This window comes from Myxine glutinosa, chromosome 1 (assembly GCF_964187855.1).
Source record: "Myxine glutinosa chromosome 1, kmMyxGlut1.1, whole genome shotgun sequence".
Taxonomy (NCBI): Eukaryota; Metazoa; Chordata; class Myxini; order Myxiniformes; family Myxinidae; genus Myxine; species Myxine glutinosa.
In genome coordinates, this window is record NC_136261.1 from 110,377,792 (window position 1) to 110,404,496 (window position 26,705).

General features: G+C 40.2%; 2 protein-coding genes across 6 annotated transcripts in view; one reads left to right on the forward strand and one right to left on the reverse strand.

Annotated features, from left to right (window-relative positions):
* Positions 1 to 24,031, forward strand: part of TRMT13 (tRNA methyltransferase 13) — a 71,519-nt gene extending 47,488 nt beyond the window's left edge. For all 5 annotated transcript variants that reach the window (XM_078776003.1, XM_068116983.2, XM_068116986.2 and 2 more), the window contains 7 exons: positions 1,940 to 2,006; positions 2,192 to 2,295; positions 2,660 to 2,827; positions 2,926 to 2,998; positions 6,344 to 6,418; positions 21,438 to 21,691; positions 21,817 to 24,031. In XM_078776003.1, coding sequence (XP_078632129.1) covers positions 1,940 to 2,006; positions 2,192 to 2,295; positions 2,660 to 2,827; positions 2,926 to 2,998; positions 6,344 to 6,418; positions 21,438 to 21,691; positions 21,817 to 22,128 — 1,053 coding nt within the window. In that variant the 3' untranslated portion in view covers positions 22,129 to 24,031. The remainder of the gene's footprint in view (positions 1 to 1,939; positions 2,007 to 2,191; positions 2,296 to 2,659; positions 2,828 to 2,925; positions 2,999 to 6,343; positions 6,419 to 21,437; positions 21,692 to 21,816) is intronic.
* LOC137427471 (leucine-rich repeat-containing protein 2-like) overlaps positions 22,090 to 26,705 on the reverse strand; it is a 165,469-nt gene continuing 160,853 nt past the window's right edge. The window contains exon 9 of the mRNA XM_068117001.2: positions 22,090 to 22,846. Within this exon, the coding sequence (XP_067973102.2) occupies positions 22,788 to 22,846 (59 nt within the window). The 3' untranslated portion in view covers positions 22,090 to 22,787. The remainder of the gene's footprint in view (positions 22,847 to 26,705) is intronic.

Genomic DNA, 26,705 nt, shown 5'->3' on the forward strand with positions numbered 1-26,705 from the left:
GCCTCCACGCCAAAGTCGCTGGAGGCATTATGTTTTCGGATTGTCCATCTGTACATCTGTTTTCGTTACCGTGATAACTTAAGAATGGCTGAAGGGATCCAAGTCAAACTTAGTACAAGTATATATAATGATGTAAAGATGGATTGTTAAGATTATGGGGTCAAGAGGTCAAAAGTTCCATGAGGTTGAAAAAAAAAATAATGTTACTGCGCTAACTTGTGAACGCCAGGACTTGTTTTCAGTGGTTCTTAAGGCTTTAGTGTTAAAACAAATATGGCGGCCGAACCACGTGGCCGATGACGTCATCATTATAATTGTTTTCTCCACCAATTTATCCCTAAATGACGCCAGTAAATATGTCAGAAACAGTAAGTGTATGCATAACTCGTGTACTTTTAGAGTTATAGTGGTTTGAAATATATTTTAAATGAAAACCCAACCCCCCTGATTGCACGTTTTGTGTGACCTTGAGCTTGACCTTGGGCCTAGAGAGTTAAAAATTGGGCACAGTCTATTCCAGCGCAAGACAAATATGTGTGTAAAGTATGGTGATGCTATGTGGAACGATGTAGACGTAGTACTGCGCACAAACAGACAGACAGACAAACCAACCAACCAACATACTTGCCGGAATCTTTTCCGGCAAGTAACAGACAAACGGACTCAAATGCAATACCCTCTCTAGCAAAGGTAATGAAACTTTGCATATTCAATCAACATTGGGGCCTACAATTTTAGGATTTGACCGCCCCCTGGTACCATTTCCCTGGAGGTGGGCACTTAAGGTCACAGGGGTCAAAACAGAAAAAATTAGAACGGCACTCAGTAGAGAGCGTACCTCCGCCTGCTTGGCCATATCACTCAATGGTGAAGAATCACTTAAAAATTCTACTAGTTGGATCCGGATCCGGATCCGGATCTTCACCAAAATTGAATCGGTTCTTCCTTGTCACACACACAACCGGTCCACCATGTTTCGTCCAAATCCATCCATAACTTTTTGAGATATCCTGCTATGTATCGTTTTTGGCCCTATCTCCCAATGGTGAAGAATCACTTAAAAAATTAAGTAATTCTCATATCCGAATTCATATTCAGATCTTCACCAATATCTAATGATTTCATCCTTGTCAGATACGCTGCATCTCTGCCAAATTACGTCTGAATCCGTCCCCAATTTTTTGAGATATTTTGTTAACAGACAAACGGACAGACAAACAGACATGGGTGAAAACATAACCTCCATCCACCTTTGGTGGCGGAGGAAAAAATTAACTCGAAATTTGATATCGGGTCATTCCTGGTGGAATTTTTTTGTCATCTTTCAACTTAGCTTTCGGTGGGAAACGTGGGGGTTTGCGATGCTGCACCATCGACTTCGCTCGAGCTACTTCGTTTTTTGCACCAACCTCAGTTTGTAGTGTTAAGCACATTACACGGCCTTCATATAAATAACATCTTCCTGCTATGTTAAGTGATTTTAAAATGTTTGCACTATTGAATTTACGACAGATTTCAAATGAAAGAATGTGTTGTATGAAGTTGCTGCTTGAAAATTCTTATGCAGGCCCAAAAAGTAAAAACAGGTTCATATTGCATGGAATGTGAAAATGATAAGCCTTGCTTGCTCGGTTCCAGTTTGTTTTTCTTCGTAACTTATCGCTGCAGAGTTTTATTTTGACTTAGCTTTCGGCTTAACATCGATGCAAAATTTCAAGAAGCTGTCAAGAATTGTTACCTCGATAACGATTCCCAAGAGTTACGTAAACCCCTCCAACGTTGCAAATGCAACCTTTGTTGCTTGGCACTTGTGTACTTTAATTAGTTGTAAGCCGTACCTATTTATGCTTTTGCAAAAATAGAATTGCACAATTTTTTGTGTCACCTTGCCACAGTTGTACCTATTGTGACTTGAGTGTGGGATTTTATTTTGCTGCAGGATACTTTGCCTTTGTGTACTGAGGAGGTTGCTGGCCTGATGGCGAAGATCGAAAGGTTTAGTGAAGGTAGCTGCTGTTCAGTACTCGCTACAAAATGAAGTGATCACCTAATCTGTAATAAATTACCTCATCTTGGAAGCATTATTAACATCAAAAATCCTATTAGTTCGATTATTAAATGGCTACGTCGTGCCTGGCTTCTGATTGGTCGCTCTTTTTGGGCTTGCATGCAAACTCATTATACCTGGCAGATCTGGCGTTTGAAGTTCCACGCTGCATCTTGTTGCATGAATCTCTGCGAGAACCTTTGAAAGAGGCTGGTAGTGGGCCAGCCTGGAAACATCTGCAGCAACAGGTGTGCTGTTGTCCAGTGTTCGATAAAGAACCAATCATGAGAGCAATTTCAACCAAAATGCATGATGTGCATATATAGCAAAGCTGTCTGAGATGATAGACAAAGCAATTATAAAGTTGTTTTTGTATTACGAGCTCTCAAATGAAAAGGTTTCTTTATTTCTCAAAGCAACCAATCATTAATGAGGTTCACCTACAGACAAACCAATAAAAAACCCATTTTTTAAAATGAGAAAATCAATCGGAAAGGCAGTTCACGTTATTGGAAAAAAGTTCACATCCGTTTTCTAAGATTATGATTATAAGTTGCAAGGCAACTTGAAACAACATGGGCTGATGACTTACCTGTTTGCGGCATGTTGCAGGCATCCATTTTGGGGAATCTAGAACATTTGGCATTGCTACGTCCGGGTCACTGCTTTGTCGAGTTTGGCGCTGGACGTGGGCACCTTGCACACTGGGTGCAGAGGGCATTGCCCGCCGATAAGCATGCGCATTTCTTGCTTATTGACCGCTCTACTGCCCGGTTCAAGGTGTGAACGTCGTCACATTTCTAACCTTTGATTGGTTAAATAACATTGCCTTGTGATGTGTGAAATCCGACCTTTTTCTTTTTGTATTCTTTCACTAGGTGGATGGCAAACACAAGCAAGGTGCTGGGGAGTTTGAACGGCTTCAAATTGACATTCAGCACCTGGACCTCAGCAAGTATTCTCAAACTCACATCCATTAACCAAGGCAGTCACATGATTGTTGCAATCTGCACCCTTACTTACTCCTGTAGTGATGAGGGACACCATTTTATGTCTCAAAATTGTGAAGCAATCATCACATGCTAGAAATGCATCTGCAGCAGTTCCAATTTTAAACAATCCTTCTGTTTGAGGGCCATTCATTGTGACCAGACGATGAAAATTTCATGTTTTAAGCTCTGCTGTTGCCTTTTGACGACACAATTGAATTCTGTAAGGATGGATTGCCGTACGAATCATTTGGTGGCAATAGTACAACTTGGAGTGATGAAAAGGTGAAAATATTCCATCTGCATTATTGGTGGCTTCACCAAGGTACAACAAAACAGGCTGAGCCTGTTCAGCAAAATTATGAATGATCTTTTGCTTATCCTTTTGGACGGATTTATTTCGCCATGTTGGTGGTGTAAAGGCCTCTGCTTGGTACAGAGGCCAATCTCAACTACTTACACAAGAGGTAAACAGCTCACTTAAGGAGTACAAGATACAGCATTCAATGCCAACTGCTAGTAAAACGACATGTTTGTAGTTGTAACTGCTCCTGCTGTGGAGTAAAACCAAGAGCAGACAATTTGAAGGCAAGAACATTTTAACTGAACTAATATTTGCTCCAAATTGGCTGTCTGTTCCTGTGTCTCGTCGTGTGCTTATTTTGTGCTATTTCCATCGATTGTGTGTGTGTATCGGAGCTGCACTGTGTAACCACGTATATGTCGACCATAAGCCTCAGTTGTTAACCCATTCGACTCCTTGTTTTCTTTTGCTCTCCTTGAACTTACCTGTTTTCCTCCCCCCTCACCCACCTGCTCACATACCCAACAAAAAGATATTGAAATATTGTAAAAGTTGTACCGCCTCCAGCCCTCCACTCTTCTTCAATCACCACTGGCCGACCTTAATTAAAATTGTTCCTTTCCCTCTCCACCTTCCTCATTCCTCTTTTCTCTTCTCGTCTATTTATTAGTCCCCTACCGGTGTACACCAGAGGGGACTATAGGTTTGCACTCCGTCCCTCCGTCTGTCAGTCCGTCACGCAAAGAACAGTTCTCCGGACTTTTTTTTCTAAACTCTTAATGCTAATGATTTCAAACTTGGTACATGATTTCCTCATGATAAGTTACAGATCAAGTTCGAACTTCACGACGTTTCGATCATTTTTGACAAAGTTATGGCACTTTGAACTTTGGTAATTTCCCCAACAGTTTTCCGGATGACAGACTGCCGGTAGGGGACATGTATTGCAGCGCAATACTCAGAATGCTTGTTAGTCTCCTACCGGTGTTCACCGGAGGGGACTATAGGTTTGCACACTGTCTGTCCGTCTGTCAGTCCGTCAGTCTGTCCGTCCGTCAGTCCGTCACGCAAAGAACAGTTTTCCGGACTTCTTTTTCTAAACTCTTCATGCTAATGATTTCAAACTTGGCACATGGTTTCCTCATGATAAGTTACAGATCGAATTCGAACTTCACGACGTTTCGATCATTTTTGACAAAGTTATGGCACTTTGAACTTTGGGAATTCTGATAATTCTGATGATCCTTAACTCAGTGCCATTTTAAATTTTAATTTCCTATAAAAAAGATTTTCTCTGCAATAATAGGACCGATTGAGATCAAATTTTCACCGTAGGGGGGACTCGGTCTGTAGAATATTTTAATGGTAATTATGACGTCACAGGTCACGTGGTTCGGCCGCCATATTGTTTTTCGTGAAAACACGAAAACCCCTTTTTCTCTGCAACGGCTGAACAGATCGAGGCCAAACTTTGCAGGCAGAATCGCATACCCATGACGAACAAAAAATTCAGCAAGCATGACATCATGCGTCACATGGTTTGAGTTATGACGTTTTAAAGCATGAACCTTTAAAACCGAGCTCCTCCGTCATTTTTGATCCAATCGAGGGGAAACTTCACACATCTGTTCAGCATGTCAGTCTACTAAAATGTCCTTTTGGAATTTGTGATGGGGCACGTGGTTTGGCAGATATCGTTAATTAAACGAAAATATTTTTAAAAATGGATATATCTCTTGTTTATTCTAGAGTTCTCCTCAAGCCGCACCACGCGCCCTCAGCCTCGTGTGCGAACGTCAAACGCACGACACAGCGCGCGCTTTCGGGAGGGGCGGAGGCAAGCCGAGCAACATATATATATATATACACATCGATCATTGATCGTGAACCGGAAAATATAATAAATTATTGATATTTAGGAACTCGAAAGGTTCTTTATCAACAACTTATTTTCTCGTGCTTCTGCTGACCTGTTTGCAAGGTGTATAAATCGAAGTCCCGAGTGCGAATCACAGGTGAACCCGTCTTGAGGTAATTAGCGATTGTGAACGATTCAGAACCTGTGGGTAAATAACCCTTGGTAATTTCCCCAACTGTTTTCCGGACGACAGACTGCCGGTAGTGGACATGTATTGCAGCGCAATACTCAGAATGCTTGTTCTTCCTAGCCTTCTTACCAAACAGCATTGCTTGTTCTTCCTCGCCTTCTTACCAAACAGCATTGCTTGTCGAAGCATGTTTTGCAGCACTGCTTTTATTTGTGCATTCAATGCCCTTCCAATCTGGCTGTGATGTATACCTCCACATTGGTGAACTCGGTATTCTTAAATGGAATCTCATTTTTAGTGAATGCTGATACATGTCGTTTATCCCCAACAAGCCCACAGCTGCCTTTTCTCTCCACACAAGCCCTTGCCAACACACGCAAACTTCCTAACCCCTACAGTACCCTCCCTAACTCCTACAGCATACTTTCTAACTTGTACAGCACACTCCCTAACCCCCTACAGCACACTCCCTAACCCCTACAGCATGCTCAATAACCTCTACAGCACGCTCCCTAACCCCTAGCGCACACTCCCTAACCCCTACAGCACACTCCCTAACCCCTAAAGCACACCCCTTAACCTCTAAAGCACGCTCCTTAACCCCTACAGCACGCTCCCTAACCCCTACAGCACACTCCCTAACCCCTAGAGCACACTCCCTAACCACTACAGCACACTCCCTAACCCCTAAAGCACACTCCCTAACCCCTAAAGCACGCTGCTTAACCCCTAAAGCATGCTCCTTAACCCCTACAGCACACTCCCTAACCCCTAGAGCACACTCCCTCACCCCTAGAGCACACTCCCTAACCCCTAAAGCACGCTCCTTAACCCCTACAGGTATGCTCCCTAACCCCTACAGCACACTCCCTAACCCCATCAGCATCCTCACTATTATGAATCCTCTCTTCATTGTTCTGCCTATGCCTACCCCTCGTCCCATCTCATTCTACAGGGAAAGTTCCAAAGATCTCTCAGAAAGGTTTTCCTGTGGTTGGGATTGGGAAGCATTTATGTGGCTCTGCAACAGGTAAAACCAAGTGCATTCCTTGACGTTGATGAAAATGTAACACCCCTAATAAACAAAGTCCAAAGTGTTGTTTTGTTTTGTTTGGCGTAACATATTCCTTGATAAAAACCATATGATTGACACATCAGACAAAACCCTTTGAGTTAGTTAAGTCACATTTACCAATCTGATTTATCTCAATTACAGTTCATTTTTTTGCATCTTCTCTCCAACGAGTAGTATAACATCCATTTTGTGTGAAAAATTTAGGGTAAAGGTTACTAGTGAAAATTGCCTCAATATTATTACTAGCGTGACTCGGCGCACTCCGCACTCCTCACCACACGTCGTTTCAGAGGGTTAGGCATCTTTGACCATGTTTTCTTTCTCAGGGTGTGAGGGATGGTGGGAATGGTGGGTGGGAGTTAGTGGTGGTGATGGTGTATTAGGAATTGTGGGCGGACGTGGGGGAATGGTGGAGGGGGGTAGAGGAGAGCAGCCAACATTAGGTATTCGCGGTGATTGGGGTCTTTTGGGTATTTTGGGTCTTCAGGGTGTTTTGGGTGTTCAGGGTTTTTGGGGCCATTTGGGTCTTCAGGGTCCTTTGGATCCTCTGGGCCTTTAAGGGTAATTTTGGTCTTTGGGGTGTCTGGGTCTTCGGGACTTTAGTGTCTTTTGGATCTTTTGGATCTTCAGGGTCTTCAGGGGCTTTTGGGTCTGGAGGGTCTTTTGGTTGCTCTGAATCTTTCAGGTTATTTGGGGTATTTTGGGCCTTCGAGGTCTTTTGGGTGTTTTGGGTCTTCGGGGTCTTCAGGGGCTTTTGGTTTTTAAGGGTCTTTTGGTTCCTCTGAATCTTTAAGGATCTTTGGGGTATTTTAGGCCTTTGGGGTCTTTTAGGTCTTTTGGCTCCTTTGGGTATTTTGGGTATTCAGGGTCTTTGAGGGTATTTTGGGTCTTCGTGGTATTTTGGGTCTTTAAGGGTATTTTAGGGCTTTCAGGGGTCTTGGTGGTCTTAAGGGTGTTGGGGGACTTAAAGGGTCGTCAAAGGTATGAGGGGTGTCAGCAGTCTAAAGTGTCAAAAGGTATATTCCAACAGTATGTAATTAAGAGTTCACAGACTGTGTTTTGGGTGTTAATTTTATTTGAAGAAGAAGACGTTTTGGTCACAAACAAACATACAAACATCACCATATACGTTTGCTCTATTATTACTCCTGCCAGGGAGTAATGCATTCGATCGTGTCCGTCCGTGTGTGTGTGTGTGTGTGTGTGTGTGTGTGTTCGTATGTTTGTGTGTTCGTGTGCTTGTGAACAAGATATCTGGAAAAGTTCTGAACGGATTTGGATGAAAGTTGGTGGGATGATTGCCCTTGTGATAAGGAAGAATTGATTAGTTTTTGGTGAAGCTCAGGATATTATTCCGGATCCAGGAATTTTTGGAAGGATTTTTTACCATTGGAAGATAGGGCTCCAACTTGACCCACGGCGGGAGTATGCGCTGTACTGAGTGGCGTTCTAGTAATAAGATTATAACTAATCATTTAATCCAATTTTTTGAAGATTCATCTGCAATTTGTGTGGCAATTTGAATGCCATGTACTGTTCAGTTGTCTCTGTTTTTGTTATCCGTATATAATTATATTGCTCTCTCGGCAGATTATATTCCGACGTATTGATTAATAATGTATTGTTTGTGAGCATTGGACAATACTAGGGCATGCCCGTACTATATCTATATCTAAAATTATATCCCCCCCTCTATTTACATGAAATGGTTTGGTCCATGAAATGTTTTGGTTCATTCGCAACGCCAAAGCGAACGGCGAACGCTTTACATGAAATGGTTTGGTCCATGAAATGTGTTGGTCCATTCGCAACGCCAAAGCGAACGGCGAACGGCTTGCGAGTACAGTGACAATCCCCCCCCCCCCCCCTCTATTTAGATGAAATGGTTTTTATTAGTTTTAAAACATAGTTTAACGCCAACATAGCGGCAACATAGTTTGCAAACGTGAAATAAATGAATACGCTCTCAAATGTGCCATCCGAGGCAGAGTGTGTTCGCCACGTTCGGCACACGCGATAGCTCGCTGCTCTCTGATTGGTCGAATCGTTTTTTGGACATAGCTCGGTAAGTAATTGTCCGATTAATATGAAACCTTGAAAAGGCACATCCTCGGGTCCCCAGCAATATACCTGGCAAGTTTAAAGTATATCGGACCCGTGGTTGTCGAGAAACAGCGGTCACAGACAAACAAACGTACAAACAAACAAACACACAGAGATTACTGGAATTATAGATAGATAATAAAATACACATCGAAGAGAAAGATTCAACAGAAAATATTTTTCATGTGAGAGGAAAGGAATGGGTCTTCAGGTTCTCCGTCCACCCACTGTGCTCTGGGTACATAAATTGAAATGTGCAATAAATGACTAGTGGATGTTTGTTTTTTTTAACAACAAATTGAATATAAGATGCAGATGCAGCATCCACATTAGGGTGCATCAAACGCCCTTAGGTTCTTGGATTTTAATGTCTATTCTCTCAAATGTTACACTTGTTGGTAGAAGTATGTATGCAAAAAATAAATGAAATCAGAGGTGGTCCTGGGTGGCCACCGGCCACTTTTATATATTTAGGGCCATTTTCGGGGCCGCACTATGTAAAAATGTTTGATTTTGTTATTTTACACCCAAACCTAGTCATGTTTGGTATCAAATTGAAGGTCTTGATGAGAGGAATACAAATATAACAATTTTATGCAAAAAACGATGGTTTGATAATTAGTTTGTATTTTTACATGAATGAAATCGGAGGTCTAATCGTGGGTCCCATACTAGTAGTCTAATAATATCCTTTATTTTCTTTCAGATGGCAGATAAGAAGACCAGATTAGCAAGTGCCATTTTTGGTCTTGGCAATGCTTTTACAGAAGCAGATGGTACATTGACAGGAGTCCGCCTCCCAACTTGCCGGCAGGTTCTTCGATGCGTGATGTGGTACATCCAGAAAGAAATATGTGAAGGCAAACAAACTCAGCCACTGAAATGGAAATCTGCCAGCATCGTCCTTATCCAGCTGAAAAAATTCTACACTAAAGCAAATATTCCTATGCTTTCAGACCATCAATGCTGCAAACTAATACTTGACCTTCTTAATGACAATAACAAATTGCGTCAAATACCTGTTTCTCGCCGAGAATCTCCAAGCACTTTGGCTAAGTTGCAAACCATGAATGAACGTCTTGATAAGACCTTTGGTGTATGGACAAAAGATGCAATGACAAACATTAAGAATGAGGAAGATAGAGTATTTTTAGAGTCAATGAAATCTGACAGAGTAGCCTCATTTGCTGGTGTTGACAAGAAGAAAGTTGATAAAGATCATAGAAAAGAAAAACGCCTCTTAGCGGAAGCTTCAAGACGAGAACGTCATGAATCATCCAGTGTACAAGAGATGACAATTAGTTCTGTATGCTCTGATGATAGTGACTCTGCAGATAGCTTGGAAGAAACTGAAGAAGAGGCGATTCCAGAGTTTCAAAGGAAGCGTAGTCACCACAGATCAACATATGCAGGTACATCTGCCTTTATTCCTCATGATATTCTGAAAAGACATTCAGTTGTGTCTGTTGCTACTCGACTAAACATAACTCCTGTTCAACAGGTTGCGCTCACCAAAGCTGTAATTCAAGAGGCAGGAGGTGATCCACGTCGTGTGGCCAAGTCGTACTCAACTGCTGATAAGGCTCGACGATCAATAACAAGTGCTATCGCCAAAGATATTCAAGAAAATTGGATCGCCCCAACAGCTGCAACACTTCACTGGGATGGCAAGCAGATACCAACGCTCACAAACAAGAATGTCAAGGAAGAAAGATTGCCAGTGTTGGTTGGGAATGCCACTGATGTAAAGCTACTGGGGGTGGCTAGATATCCTCCTGGAAGTGATAGGTCATCAGGTGACATCATTGCCGAGCACACTTACACGTATCTACATTCATGGAAGTGCAAACAATCAGTTGTCAACTTATGTTTTGACACAACAGCATCAAACACTGGACACGTTACAGCTGCCTGTGTTACCATTCAATCAAAACTGGACCGTGCTCTTCTGTGGTGTGCATGTCGCCATCATGTTGGAGAGGTAATCCTGGATCATGTGTTTGACGTTCTCAAAATTGAGGCATCAAAGTCTCCAGAAGTATCTTTGTTCCAAAAATTCCAGAAGAATTGGGAACGCATATCGCATGCAGAGAATGAAAGTTTAACCAAAATTGACATTTCCATGTACAATGACTATGCACAACAGCTGCTTTTATCCTGCAAAAACAAGGTTTTAAGCACAATCCGCACAAGCGCTTCATACTGTAGGGAAGACTACAAGGAAATGGCACAACTCTGCCAGGTAGTCCTCGATGATGATGTCACAAAACAAGGAACACTCCACAGACCAGGGGCCATGCATAAAGCAAGGTGGATGTCAAAGATTCTTTATTCCATCAAAATATGCCTACTTGAAGAGCAAATTTCTCTACTACCTCGACGAACTGTAACAACACAACATCAACAGAAAAAACTGAAGGAGTTTGTTGTTTTTGTTGTTTATATTTATTGTGATTGGTGGCTCATATGTCAGTCTGCTTCAAATGCCCCATGGTTTGATTTGTGCTTTTACAAGACTCTGCTCAACTATAAAGCTGTCAACTCAACCATTTCAGTCAGCACTGTGAAAGCCTTTGATAGACATTTGTGGTATTTAACCCCAGAACTGGTTGTTTTGGCACTGTTCAGCAATGCAATTCCTCAAAAGGATCGTCATGCCCTTGCAGATGTGTTACTGGCCATACAACCAGATGAAATGCCAAGCACTCCAAAACACCGCTACGGTTCTGGATATGGCAAACCGTCATTTCCAAAAATTACAGAAGCGACAACCCTGGCTGATCTTGTGAACGAGGACTCGTGGTTTACAGTAAACCTTCTTCACCTAGATATGACCTTCCTAACAGAGGATGTTGACACTTGGCAGAACAATGAGCACTTCAAGGCAGCCAAGTCCATTGTGGATGGGCTTAATGTTGTGAATGACCCTGCGGAGAGAGCAGTAAAGCTCGCAACTGATTTTGTCTCAACTGCAAGAAGAGAAGACCACTTCCAAAATCTTCTTCAAGTGGTTGAATGTGACCGCAAAGCGAGGCCAAATTTGCGGAAACGAGCAAAGTTGGAGTAGTGACATTGGCGTTGTGCTTAATACATTTTCAAACTTTTAATCAATGAAAGTACAATACTACAACACTGTACTACAACTTTGTAATATGAAGAACGATTTTGGTTAATTTTACATTGACATGTAAGGTTGTTTTAACTGTTTGATATTAGGCATTTAGTAAAAGTAGGACTTTACTTTTGTATAAAGGTATAATGGTTAATTTTACATTATCTTGTAGTTAATTTTACATTATCTTGTAAAGTAGTTTAGCTGTGGCCCTAAATGGCCCTAAATATATAAAAGTGGCCGGTGGCCACCCAGGACCACCTCTGATTTCATCTATTTTTTGCATACATACTTCTACCAACAAGTGTAACATTTGAGGGAATAGACATTAAAATACAACAACTTTTTGAAAATCATGGGGCGTTTGATGCACCCTAATCCACATGGTAGTTGTATTAAACTTTTATGCCTCCGCAACCGATGGCCCTAGAGGCAAAATGTTTTTGAGTTTTCTTTTGAGCTTTGTTTGAGCTTTCAAGTGGACATGGACAGCATTGGTTTGTTCAATCATTTATATAATGTCTCTCATGTCAACAGCTCGGCATAAGGATGATAAAATAATAAGAGCATGATGAAATAACAATAAAATAATAAGAGCATTATGAAATAATAATAAAATAATAAGAGCATTATGAAATAATAATAAAATAATAAGAGCATTATGAAATAATAATAAAATAATAAGAGCATTATGAAATAATAATAAAATAATAAGAGCATTATGAAATAATAATAAAATAATAAGAGCATTATGAAATAATAATAAAATAATAAGAGCATTATGAAATAATAATAAAATAATAAGAGCATTATGAAATAATAATAAAATAATAAGAGCATTATGAAATAATAATAAAATAATAAGAGCATTATGAAATAATAATAAAATAATAAGAGCATTATGAAATAATAATAAAATAATAAGAGCATTATGAAATAATAATAAAATAATAAGAGCATTATGAAATAATAATAAAATAATAAGAGCATTATGAAATAATAATAAAATAATAAGAGCATTATGAAATAATAATAAAATAATAAGAGCAAAATAAGAAGAGAAATAATAAATAATAAGTTCATACATTGTCAGCAAGGTAAGGTACTCTTATTTCATCATCAAAGGGTAACCTTAACAACACCTTATCAAAAGGTAACCCTTTGATGATGAAATAAGAGCAATTTACCTTGCTGACAATGTATGAACGTTACCCTGGAAACACATTGTAACCACAACACCATTTTGTAGAGAGCACATCTCCGCCAGGCTGAACAGTTTACGTTTTGTATCCCACTGATATGCCGGATGTGGATCCGGACCTCCAAGATTTAATTGACTTGTTCTTCTCACCGACCCAACTCATCCACCAAGTTTTGTCATAGTTTGTCGACAACTTTTTGAAACGTCATGCTATAAATAGTTTTTGCCCCCATCTCTCAATAGCGAAGTATCACTTAAAAATTCTCGTATCCAGATTCAGATCTTCACCAAAATATAATCAATTCGTCCTTGTTGCACACCCATCCTGCCCACCAAATTTTGTCCAAGTCCGTTCATAACTTTGAGATATCTTGCTCACAGACAAGCAAGAAAGATATCGTGCAGAGCACCATACGTGCAAATTCCAAATAAATAATAGTTGCCATGGAAACAGCATTTTGGTAATTTGGGAAATTTGACCTGTCAGTGTTTTATATGATGGACTATTGTGCATAAATAACAAATTTGGTTGATACATTTTCTCATTGCTGCCTAATATGTGTTTTATAAGTTTTGGATGGCATTGACCCTGACGTTTGACTACTTTTGACCACATTTTACACACATACACATACGTACAAATAAGCTGTGTAAGTATCAATCTGATATCTTGAAAAATTCCTGAGATTTGGCAATAATAAAATCACAAAGATATCCCATTTGATTATAATAGGTGTTAAAATTGTTGTTATGGACACCGTTTTCTCTTTCCCATGTGGGGCTTTTCTCTTTGCTACGTGGGACTTTTCCCCATGTCACTAACCAATATGAGCAGAACCTTAAAAAATAGAAAGATAAATATAATTAATTAATTATATTTTGCACTCTCTTAGTTTGGTACTGAGGTGGTTTACCAATGGGGGGAGGCCTTTTGATTATGATGGATGAACTTCAAGTGTTATTGCAGAAGGACCTCAGACAGAAGATTTAATGGAGTTTATAGAGACTTATGGGATTAAGGGTTCTAATTGGGTCTATAGGGGCTTAGCGTCCTAAAGGGCCTTAGGGGTCTTAAGGTTATAAAGGGTCTAACGGGTCTTCGGGGTTTTAAACGGTCTTAGGGATATTAGGAGTCTTGAGGGTGTTAGGGGTCGGAAAAGGTCTTAGGGGTCTCAAGGTTCTTGGGGGTCTTAGGGTTATACATGGTCTTAAGGGATCCATTTTAAAGGGTTTTTTTTTTTTTTTTTTTTTTTGTATACTGAATCGAGGCTCGTGAAAGAGCTAACATTTACTTCACAAACAAATCAACCAGACAAACAAAATATATAAAAAGAGGGAGCAGAAAACAAGATGGGGAGAGAAGGGGAAGCACACAAACACAACATTTGAGAGCAGGGAGATGTGTGGAAGGGAGAGGGCTTGGGGGGAGGAGGTGTGGGAAGGGGGGGGGGGGGGGAGGAGGGAGAAGTATAAAACACAAGGACACCAAGGACTTCCAGGACAGAAGTTTGTATTTCAAAAAAGTGGAATTGGGGTGAAATTAGCGGGGGTAGAAAAGATCAAGGTTTTGGATGGGGGAAGATAAGAGATGGTGGTGAACAGCTGTTTTAAAGACCTGGAGGGTGGAGTGGGATTGAAGAGAGTGAGGGAGTTTGTTCCAGAGGCGGGAGAAAAGAGGAATGAAGGAGTGAAGGTGAGCAGAGAGTCTTGATTTTGGCAGTTTGACCATAAGAGGGTTGCAGGCAGATCTTGTGCGACCTGTAGGAATATTTGCGGGACAGAGCCCAGAGAGAGCTGGGGGGGCAAGGCCAGAGAGGAGTCGGTAGAAGACGGAAAGACCACCAACCTGCCTGCGGTGAGTGAGTGAAAGGCCCTCGGAGATAGCTTCATCGCGGGAGATTCCAATGATTCTGAATGCTTTGGTTTCAACAGCGTGAAGGCGAGCTAGGTGTGAGGCAGGAACACCAGCCCAGAGGGGAGAGCAGTATTCCATTGAGCTGCGGATGAAAGCCTTGTATGTGGTGAGGAGCTCAGGTGTGCCAAGGAAGGACTTCGCACGACGGAGGATGCCCAGTCGGCGACTGGCTTTGGAGGCCAGATTTGAAATGTGGTTTTCCCAGGAAAGATCATGGCAGATAGTGAGACCCAAAAGCTTGAGTGACAGAACTTCTTGGAGAGGATTATTCAGAAAGTGGATGGGAGGGTTGTCCAGTCGGTCTTTTCGGAGAGACATTTCGGTATAAAAAGGATGTAAAGGTTCAAAGTGTATAAAGGGTCTTAGAAGGTCCAAAGGGGACTAAAAGGGCTGAGGGATCTAAAGGGTGTAAGGGCTCTAAAGTTCCACATGTCTAAAAGGCATGTTCAAGTCGTCCGTAATTAAATTTAATAGAGGTAATTAATAGGCCTGGTCAAAGTCAAATAATAAATAATTAATAGACATACGCACGGTCCAACTTGCGTTCAAACAGTATGTAATTAATAGAAATACTCACATGGGTCGACCAAGACTTCACCACTACGAGGGTTCACCGTCCACCCATGTCTTTCAGTTTCACATACAGTACTGTACTGTATATACATACAGTGCTTTCAAAAAGTATTCACACCCCTTAACGTTTTTCACATTTTGTTGCGTTACAGCCTGAATTTAAAATGGATTGAGTTGAGATTTTTTCTCACTTATCTACGCATAGCACCCCGTAATGTCAAAGTGGAAATTTGTTTGAGAACGTTTTACAAAATAATTTAAAATGAAATACAGAAATATCTAATTTACATAAGGATTCAACCCCCATGCATCAATGCATCATAGAAATGCCTTTGGCAGCGATTAGAGCTTCAAGTCTTTTTGGGTATATCTGGATCAGCTTTGCACATCTGCATCTGGGGAGTTTCTCCAATTCTTCCTTGCAGATTTGCTCAAGCTCTGTCAAGTTGCTTGGGGAGCACCGGTGAACAGCAATCTTCAAGTGTTTACCCAGACTATCAATGGGATTCATGTCTGGGCTTTGGCTGAGCCACTCAAGGACTGTCACGTTCTTGTTCTGAAGCCATTCCAGTGTTATTTTGGCTGTATGCTTGGGGTCATTGTCCTGTTGGAGTGTAAATCTTCGCTGCAGTCTCAGGTTTTTGCATTCTGAAGCAGGTTCTCCTCAAGGATTTGCCTGTATTTGGCTCCATTAATTGTTCTCTCTATCCTTACACAATTCTCCCAGCCCCTGACACTGAAAAGCATCCCCATAGCATGATGCTACCACCACCATGCTTCATGGTCGGGATGGTGTTAGATGGGTGATGAACTGTGCCCAGTTTCTGCCAGACGTAACGCTTTGCCATCAGGACAAAGAGTTCAATTTTCATCTCATCAGACCACAGCATATTTTGCGTCATGCTCTCAGAATCTTTCACGTGCCTTTTTGCAAACTCGACGAGCGTCGAGCCTTTTCGCTCTTACATGAGCCTCAACTTAGCATACAAAAAAACGTATACTCCAGGCATGCCGCCATGTGCCTTTTTCTCAGGAGTGGCTTCCGTCTGGCCACTTTCCTATAAAGCCTAGATTTGTGAAGTGCTGCAGAGACTGTTGTACTTCGAGCAGGTTCTCCTATCTCAGCCAAGGAACTCCGTAGTTCTGTCAGAGTGGTCTTGGGTTCTTGGTCACCTCTCTGACCAAGGTCCTTCTTGCCTGGTTGCTCAGTTTGATTGGACGACCAGCTCGAGGAAGAGTCTGGGTTGTTCCATATTCTTTCTATTCTTAATGATGGAGCTCACTATGCTCTTAGGAACTTTCAACACTCTAGAAATGGTTTTATACCCTTCCCCAGATCTATGCCTCCTCACAATTCTATCTCGGAGTTCTACGGAAAGTTCCTTGGACTTCACGGTGGAGTTTCTGCTCTGACATGCACTGTAAACTGTGGGACCATATATATATTGTCGTGTTCCCAGGGGTTAACACTCCTGGGGACGAATAGCCGATCGAGGTTACCTCTGAGGCGTTCAGTCACCCAATGGCGGTGTTAATACGCGCGGGGGTGGAGGGCAGCAAGCGCTTACCTGCACGGTCGGACAAGGCACGGGGTTTCTCCGATCCACTAACAAATAAACAGGACAGGACAAGGAATGAAAGTTCAACAAATAAGGGATTTAATAAAATAAATAATGCCAGGGAACAAAGAATGCACAGTAAACTAAAATTCCTAATTGGAGCTCCCCCATACAGACTCGTATACAACACAAGGGGAAAACGAAAGTGAAAAATATACGTGTGTGTGTAATGAATGTTAGCGGGTACTCAGCTCTGTTCCCCTTGACCGTCCGGGGTCGTCACACGCCCCGCGTCCCTGCGCAGGAAAACACGCCTTGGCTCGAAGCCGCGTTCACCGCCACGCCGACGCAAAGCAAACAGGCCCTAGCTCCTCGACGTTCCTTTCAGGCCCACACGGCACCAAGTGCAGCTGTCACGAAGCCAGCACCAAGGAGAGGAAAGCGAAGGATGAGTCCGCTCCTCCACACAGACAGGAACAGGACGAGCACGCGAATGCCACTGCCAAGAGCAAGCACGAACTGCATCCACACGCAACGAGGACCCAACACAAGAGGGAGAAAATGGCCATCCTCAGCCTTTTTTTCCCCCCGTATCGAACGTCATCCGATGACGTCCGCGCGTGCTCCAATCAGAGAGTCCATCTCATTGCCCCATGGTACCGACCAATCATCACCCGTTGGGGTGGAGCCTCATGCCCCTCCTGTGCCCTTGTGATGACTCAGCTGGAGGCGTCAGTGGTCCTGTTCAAATGTCTGAATCCGGGCAGTTTATTTAATGTTTATAATTAAGCGCCGATCGCTTGGCTGGTAGTGTGTGTTGTGTGGTATCATTAGGATCAAGGGAAAAATCACAGAGGTCATTTACATACAGGAGATTTACCCTTAACCCCTAAGCTACATAGCATAAGAGCCACCCTCCATATGGCCACACGTCACACTTAATCCGAACACACGGAGCTCACTTAAGTTACAGGTTTCTTCTTCTTCATGGCAGTCAGAGCACACTACCCAATACAATCCTATCTGGCCCTCAAGTATTTCATTGCCTACCCCCACAAATGTAACAATATAAACATGTGTTTATTTCTAAATCATGTCCAATAAATTGAATTGGCCACAGATGGACTCCAAGCAAGCTGTAAAGACATCTCAAGGATGATCAAAATAAATTGGATGCACCTGAGCTCAACTTGGAGTGTCATAGGAAAGGGGTTGAATACTTATGTAAATTGGATAGTTCTGTGTTTCATTTTTAATTGTTTTGTAAAAGAAAATCTCAAAAAGAAATTCCACTTCAGCATTATGGGTATTATGTGTAGATCAGTGACAAAAAAAACTAAATTTAATCCATTTTAAATTCAGGGGGTAACACAACAAAATGTGAAAAAAGTCAAAGGGTGTGAATACTTTCTGATGGCACTGTAGATATCAAGTGAAATGGTTGGAAATTGATGATTTATGTGTCCTTGACCTATTGACCTCAAAAACAATAGGCTTCCACAGCCTATTGAACAAGCATTACGCCTAGGTCCCCCGTCGGTGAAGTGATGTGAGTTGACAAAGTGGAAGACGCAGAAAACTTGGAAGAGTCGATAATATTTGTGAGTGGGTTGGAGACACACCAGATTAGAAGTGAGTAGTTGGTTTATTTTTCAAGATATTCCGCTCACAAGGTTCAGACATATATGGTGGTGGCCATCTTGGATTTTGACGTAGCGACCCAATTTTCAATATCGTTCTTCCTTATGCGTAGATACACCCACAGTCCACACACCAGATTAGAAGTTAGTAGTTCGTTTATTTTTCAAGATATTTCGCTCACAAGGTTCAGACATATATATATATGGTGGCGGCCATCTGGGATTTTGACGTGGCGACCCAATTTGCAATAGCGTTCTTCCTTATGCCTCGATACACCCACACACCGGATTAGAAGTTAGTAGTTCATTTATTTTTCAAGATATTCCGCTCACAAGGTTCAGACATTTACTTTTCAAGATATCGTGCTCACAAGGTTTAGATATTGTGACAGCCATCTTGGGCTTTGACGTGGCGACCTAATTTTCAATGGGGTTCTTCCATATGCCTAGTTGCACCCACACACCAAATTAGAATTCGGTTCTTCGCTTACGCACGCACGCACGCACGCACACATGGATGGATGGACGGACGGATGCACACACCGGCAGAGGGGGAAAAACCATAGTCCCCCTTTCGCTCCGCGGTGCGACGGGGGACAAAAATTGAAAAACAATTGAATTGAAAAGTTCAAAATTGAAAAAATTCAAAATTGAAAATCAATTGAAATTGAAAAAAAAAAAAGATTTGAAAAAGAACTTCCACAGGATTGAAAAACGATCTGAAGTTTCTTGAAGATGGAAGTAAAAATGTGACCTGCAGGCCATGGACATACATAAAAACATACAGAATACCAGACCAGGCCAACCAATATACTTGTGAATCTTCGATTTCGCCAGTAACAAACATACAGGGGTGAAACGATAACCTCCAACGATGCCATGCAAATGTAGGTATAAGGAACGGTTTTGCACGTTATCTTTCCTTGCAACGGTAACGATTCTCTCCCTGCATTACAATGTGATATCACACTGATCGTGCAGACAGCGCAGCACGCAGGCCGTTTTCACACACATAAATGGTGAACATTTGGCATGAATGTTGTGAACATTTTATGGGTGTAAGAGAAACGGGGACTAAAAGATGGAGTGTTCCACTTTTAGTCACTGACATGCTATCCTCACCTCACCACCCTCTCCCCAAATCCCATTTCCCCCTCTCTCCATATCCCACTGGATCTGATGTGCAGTGCATAATATCAAAGTACACTCTACATTTACCTACGCACATGCTTGCAGTGTGAGGAGACTCGTTTACAAACAGCACAGAAGTTAACTCGAACGGCACTCAGTGGAGTTCATACCTCCGCCAGGCTGAACAGTTTATGTTTTGTATCCCACTGGGAGGCCGAATCTGGATTCGGACCTGAACCAAAATCGAATCGGCTTGTTCTTGTCACCTCCCAAACTCATCCACCTAATTTAGTCATAAGTCATCCATAACCTTTTTTAATATCATGTCACTTAAGAATTAAATAATTCTTGTTCCGAATCCATATTCAGATATTCACCAAAATCGAATAGATTCGTCCTTGTCACACACCCAATCGGTCCACCAAGTTTCATCCAAATGCGACCATAACTGTTTGAGATATCGTGCTATGTATCGGTTTTAGCCCTATCACTCAATGGTGAAGAATCACTTGGAAATTAAATAATTCTCGTATTCGAATCCATTTTCAGATCTTCACCAAAATCGAATCGATTAGTCCTTGTCACACACACAACCTGTCCATCAAGTTTCATCTAAATCCGTCCACAACTTTTTGAGATATCCTGATATGTATCGTTTTTGTCCCTATCTCCCAATGGTGAAGAATCACTTAAAAATTCTAGTAGCCGGATCCAAATTTGGATCTTCACCAAAATCTAATCATTTTGTCCTCGTCACATACACTACGTGTTTGCCAAATTTCGTCCGAATCCGTCCACAACTTTTTGAGATATCTTGTTTACAGACAAACAAACAGACAGACAGGGGTGAAAACGTAACCTCCATCTACCTTTTGTGGCGGAGGTAATTAAAAAGCACAGGTTTTTACATCTTTTGTTCAGTCTAACAAAGCAGATCTTGCTCCAGCCTGCACAAAACTAGAAGTTTTGCACTTTTTTAATATGCATTTGTCCTGGCAACCTCTCCAGATCATAGACAGGACAATGTGTGGCAGACGTGTTCTGTTGATTACAATCCATGCGGCAAAAGTCAATCAATGTGTGGCACGTGAATCCTGGTTTGCTCTCTCTCGTGAGATACAGAAGTTAATATATTTTTGTGTCATGTGCTGCGCTCAAGGTATAATTACACGACAAGAGCAAAACGCAAAAAGAAATTGCGTTTCGAAATGAAAAGGAAGGGGAAGATAGTGAGGGGAAAAAAGGGCTGTGAAGAACAGGGAAAACAGGATAGGGTGGGCATTTGAGTAAACGATGGATACGTAGAACAAGTGGTGGTGGGACAGTCACCATTGCTTTTCTACCTCAATGCAAAAATATATTGGTTTGAACCTAATTTTCCACTTCAGTTTGTCCAATATTTTTGATATCCTTGTCGGTAGTTTGTACAACCTCCAATAGGAAGTTTATGGCTTTTTAAGGTGAATACAGTCTGTTATGGAAACATTTATTGCAGGTCAGTTGTGATGCTCAGGTGGTTGGGTTGACAGACAGAGAGATTTGACAACATTTGATTGTTTGAGTTTAAATTGGTGATTTGCACACCCACAAAATAATCAGTACCGGACTTCCTTGCAAATACAGAGAATGTTTTCTTTTTTGCACCATTTCCAATTTTTTTAAATGTCTGAAATGTTACAGTCTTTGGCCATTATGTTGTCGTGATTGATGATGTTTCCATTTTTTCCCAATTGTACCCAGACTTTGCTTTGCGCTGCCTGGCTGAGCAACTTCCCAACCTCACTAACCACGTACAATCGGATTTGGGCGTTGAGGATCCAAGAGCAGAGGACCATGAATCTTGGAAGGCAGGATTTGGAAGTCAGGATTTAAGAAGCGAAAGCCGAGATCAGAGCAGGAAGGGATCCAGTGTAGCTGGGCTGGTCATTGCCCTGTGCTGTCATCACCGATGCCGCTGGAGGGACTATGTAGGAAAGGAGTTCTTCCGAGCTCGGGTAAAAGGATTTCTTCAGTTATAAGCTCACCTAAACTGGTTTTAGTACCACTGAAGTTATTGCATTTTTTATTGTTTGTTTCCCTTACTCTCTGGCACTACAACTCCCTTCGCTTTGTTCTACAGGGTCTGGGATCCAAAGATTTTTCTCGCCTGTGCCGCTTAAGCAGTTGGGCCACGTGCGGCTGGGGAAAAGGGCGGAATGGGGCAGATGGCCACGACCCAATTGCGGAGACCACCTGCCCTTTTGAAAATAGCCTTGATCTTGATGTCAACACTCGAGTGGCTCTTGGCCAGCAGTGCAAACGCATGTTGGATGCGGGCCGAGTGGACTTTCTGCGGAAGCGTGGCTTTGAGGCAACGCTGAAGGTGTATACGGATCTGACAGTTTCTCTGGAAAACGTTCTGATCACAGCATTACCCCGGAAGGTTTATTGATAGCTGACCCTTGTTACACGCGACTCGAATACAAATAACCAAAGCTTGGCATGAAAAAATATTTTCTTGTCGTTATAACACAAAATTCTGAGATGAACTGCTGTGTGATATTGTTAGAAGAACGAAAGCAAATATCAAAGATCATGTTGCAAATCCCATTCATCCATATTTGGCCAGGCATTCCAATCCACCAACTCATTCCAACTTATAATCACAAATGAAAAGCTTAATTTTTAAATATGTATTTATTCATTGCTGAAGCTTTCACGTATCTCATTAAATCTTCAACCATCTAATGTATCATTAAACAATAATAAAAAAACAATAGAAACGGACAATGCTGGAGACATTTTCCTCTATCGTAAAGTGCCTTCATGTGAAATCTGTCCAAAAAAATAAAATGCAAATGTACAAAAATGTACATTTCCTTGCGCAAAACACAGCATTCCTCAGCATCCACTAACACAGTGAGTGGATTTCTATTATTCAGCATTACTTCACTCTACTGTATAATACACCTGTCAATAAACCTTAAGCAAAGCTGGTGGCTACCTGTGTTTGCCCATCCAATGAATTTGGAAGTAAACATTCCACAAGTCGAGATGCTTTCTGGCAGATGAAGAGGCATTCTTGTCAAATTGCGTAAACGCTGAGCAACTTCAAGGCTGCTCGAGAGTGAGGTCGAAGGAGACCACAGCAGTGCAGATTGGAGCCGAATCTGCCAAAAATACACAACGCCATTTTGTTTTCCTCCAATAAGTACACACATCATAGTCTTAATTGAATATGTTGGAAATATCACACAAAAAATTAGCATTATCCATCCTCAAAGGGGTGGAGGTTTTATTTTAACAGTGTTCTAAGACTCATGGAGGGTTATACATCGTACTATAATTCACCAAATGTCCGTCCATTTGAAGGTACCGCAAAAACGGCTGAACCGATCGCAACGATATTTTGGGTGGGTAATCCTGGAACCCCCTGGAGAAAATAGGCTATATTGTTTTTCCAATTTCCCAGTTTTCCCAAACACGATGGAATACTATTTACCAATATGAACAGTGATGTGGCTTTTATTGAAATTCTACAAATACTGTTTAGATTTTGATGAGGATTACGAACCTGCAGCCAATGCGGAAGTGGACAGATGACGGCAATGCGCGGGTTTGATAATATCCAAATACAACCGTCATTTAATCGTAATGTTAAATCGTTAAACGTTAATCGTGTTAATCGTTTTGTTAAAGTATCAATTGATGATTAGAATTGAGTGAATACAATTACGATTTTGAATTCTTAATTGTGTTCACCCAACCCTACGGAACTTCACATCAGGATTTAAATATTTGTTTATGTCACGAATGTTTGTAAAAGTTTTGTTTTTTATATTAATGCTATTTAATTTGTGATTGGAGCTATGCTGTTTGGAATGAAAAAAGAGATATTAAGTTCAAGTGAATGACGAAATGCCATGACGGTTTCTACTTTCTAAACGTGAAATTCGCGGATCGCCATATGCAGATTCACCATTGACTGGGTATAGAACAAACGTACCCGTTTCTTTGCGAACGGGTATGTTTTTCATGGAAGTCCTTCACGAACGTGCTGTCCATGTCTGACGTGCGACTGAAGGTGCTACAGGAATGTGGAATTTATTGGCTTCATGCTTTAGCATTCGCCGTTTCTGCATTGTCTGTTTGCTTCTGGCCTCCCACCCATGCATAGCACGGGTACCTCACTAGTAAGAATAACATGCTTTCACAAAACAAATTTGGGTTTTGCCCTGGCTGCTTATTTACAAATATTCTTTTGCAAAAACATAAAAATTCTGCTTTTGTTGCTTATGTCTACTCCAATTGTTAATATTTTTAGTCGAATGAATAAATTGGATGCAGTTTGGAAATTTGGATGTTTCCTACCTTGACTACTCAAAGGCCTTTGGTACAGTTCTCCATATTATGTTGATCAAGCTGTTATTACCTTCACCACCAAAAGTGGGCGGTAGCTTTGTTTTCATCCCTGTTTGTCTGTCTGTGAGCAGGATATCTCAAAAAGTTGTGGACGGATTTGGACGAAATTTGGTGGACAGGTTGGGTGTGTGACGAGGACAAATTCATTCGATTTTGGTGAAGATCCAGATCTGAATCCACCCTATCAGTGGGATACAAAATGTAAACTGGTCGGCCTGGCGGAGGTATGTGCTCTACCAAGTGCCATTCTACTCATAGTTAGTTTATGGTAACACATGTCATGTGGCAGACTGGTTGACTGAATTTCTTCAGGATCGATGACAGGATTGGAGTTGAAGGATATCTGCAAAAGACCAATCAATGCAGTAAGTAGTGCGTCACAGCCGTCACATGCTTGTGTACTTGTCCCTGTTTTGTTCCTTATTTACATCGACGACTTGTCTGTGACAACATTCACTATGACTGACTTGTTTGCGGACAACACCAACTGTTCAGCTGTGATTGCAAAACCAGAGGATTGGTAGCAGTATCTCCAAGAAGACTGACTGATTGTAAACAAATATGGTCTGACTTGTGGCTCCTTTATTTGAACTTCGAAAACTGTAAAGATATGCATGCAAGAAAGCGGTTTCAACAAGTTGAATAAAGTAACCTTTGTTCCATTAGAGCATGTAAAGGATATCGGAGTAATGTTTGAATCTAACCTCTGGTGTGATTAACGTGTAGGCTAATGTATCAAGAAAGCGAAAAAGATGATGGGTACAATTTTAGGAACTTGAAGGCCAACATTTTTCTACTTTGAACAAGTATTTAGCATGCCTGAATCGTAATTATGCAAGCCCGTAATAGAATCATAACATGATTCTAGCTAAACACAGGTAATTGGAAGGTGTGCAACATAGTGCGACGATTATGATTATATATATATATATATATATATATATTTATATATATATATATATAATTATTATAATTATTATTATTTATATATATATATATATGGAATTATTATAATTATTATAAATATGTATATATATAATTATAATTATTATTAATACGTATATAATTATTATTATTATTATTAATATATATATATTTATTATTATTATTATTAATATATATATATATATTATTATTATTATTAATATATATTATTATTATTAATAATATATATATAATTATTATTATTAATATATATTTATATATAATTATTATTATTATTAATATATATATATAATTATTATTATTATTAATATATATATATATATATATATATTTATTTATTTATTATTATTATTTATATATATATATATTTGTATTATTATTATTAATATATATATATATATATTATTAGTTATTATTATTATTGTTATTAATATATATATATAATTATTATTATTATTAATATGTATGTATATATAATTATTATTATTATTAATATATATATATATATATATATAATTATTATTATTAATATATATATATTATTATTATTATTATTAATATATATATTTATTTATTTATTATTATTAATATATATATTTATTATTATTATTAAGATATATATATATATTTATTATTTATATATATATATATATATATATATATTATTATTATTAATATATATATATATTTATTATTATTATTAATATATATATATATTTATTATTATTTATATATATATATATATATATTTATTATTATTTATATATATATATATATGTTTATTATTATTATTAATATATATATATAAATTATTTTTATTAATATATATATTATTATTATTATTATTATTAATATATATATATTATTATTATTATTAATATATATATATAATTATTATTATTAATAATATATATATATTATTATATTATTATTATTTATGTATATATATTATTATTAATATTATTATTATTTATATATATATATATATATATTAATATATATATTATTATATATATATAGTGTTGCGGTTTTGAGTCTGTCAAGTGAGCCTAATAAAGGTTAAAGTTTGCCCCCATAGTTAGTCACACAAGCAACATGTAGCCTCGCAATAGTATAGTTATGTCTTCGTATTTGTGAGCTTAGTTCCTCTCCTTTGTTAATTCTGTTTTGAGTAGGAGCCAGGAAAATAGGCCCTACTGCCACCGATCATCCTACGTCCGTAGCCTCAATCCCTTTTGCGTTAACGTTGGTTCACATTGGGAGAGTTAACACGAGGCAGGCAGAGGAGGATCGGGGCGGAGTCGAGGTGGAGCGGCAGAAGCAATGACGGTAAGCACGAGCCGCCAATCAGAGCTCGAGTGGCGCTGGCGTGGCGTCAGAGGGCGTGGTGAGAAGAGTCGGGTGAGTTCCAGAAGGTTTGGGGGGCGTAGCTATAAGAACCGCTGCGCAAAAGCCCTTGACAGGACTTGACTTGCTGCGAGAGAGAGAGAGAGAGATAAAAGGACTTACAGAGGGAACTTGCCATAAGAGGACTCACAGAGGAATGCCGGATAAGCGAGAGAGGGAGAGAGAGATAAAAGGGCTCGCGTTGTAAAGGACTGCTGCCTGATGAACTTGACCATTGCACGAGAACGCGCGCGCTAACCAGCTCGAAGTGTATTG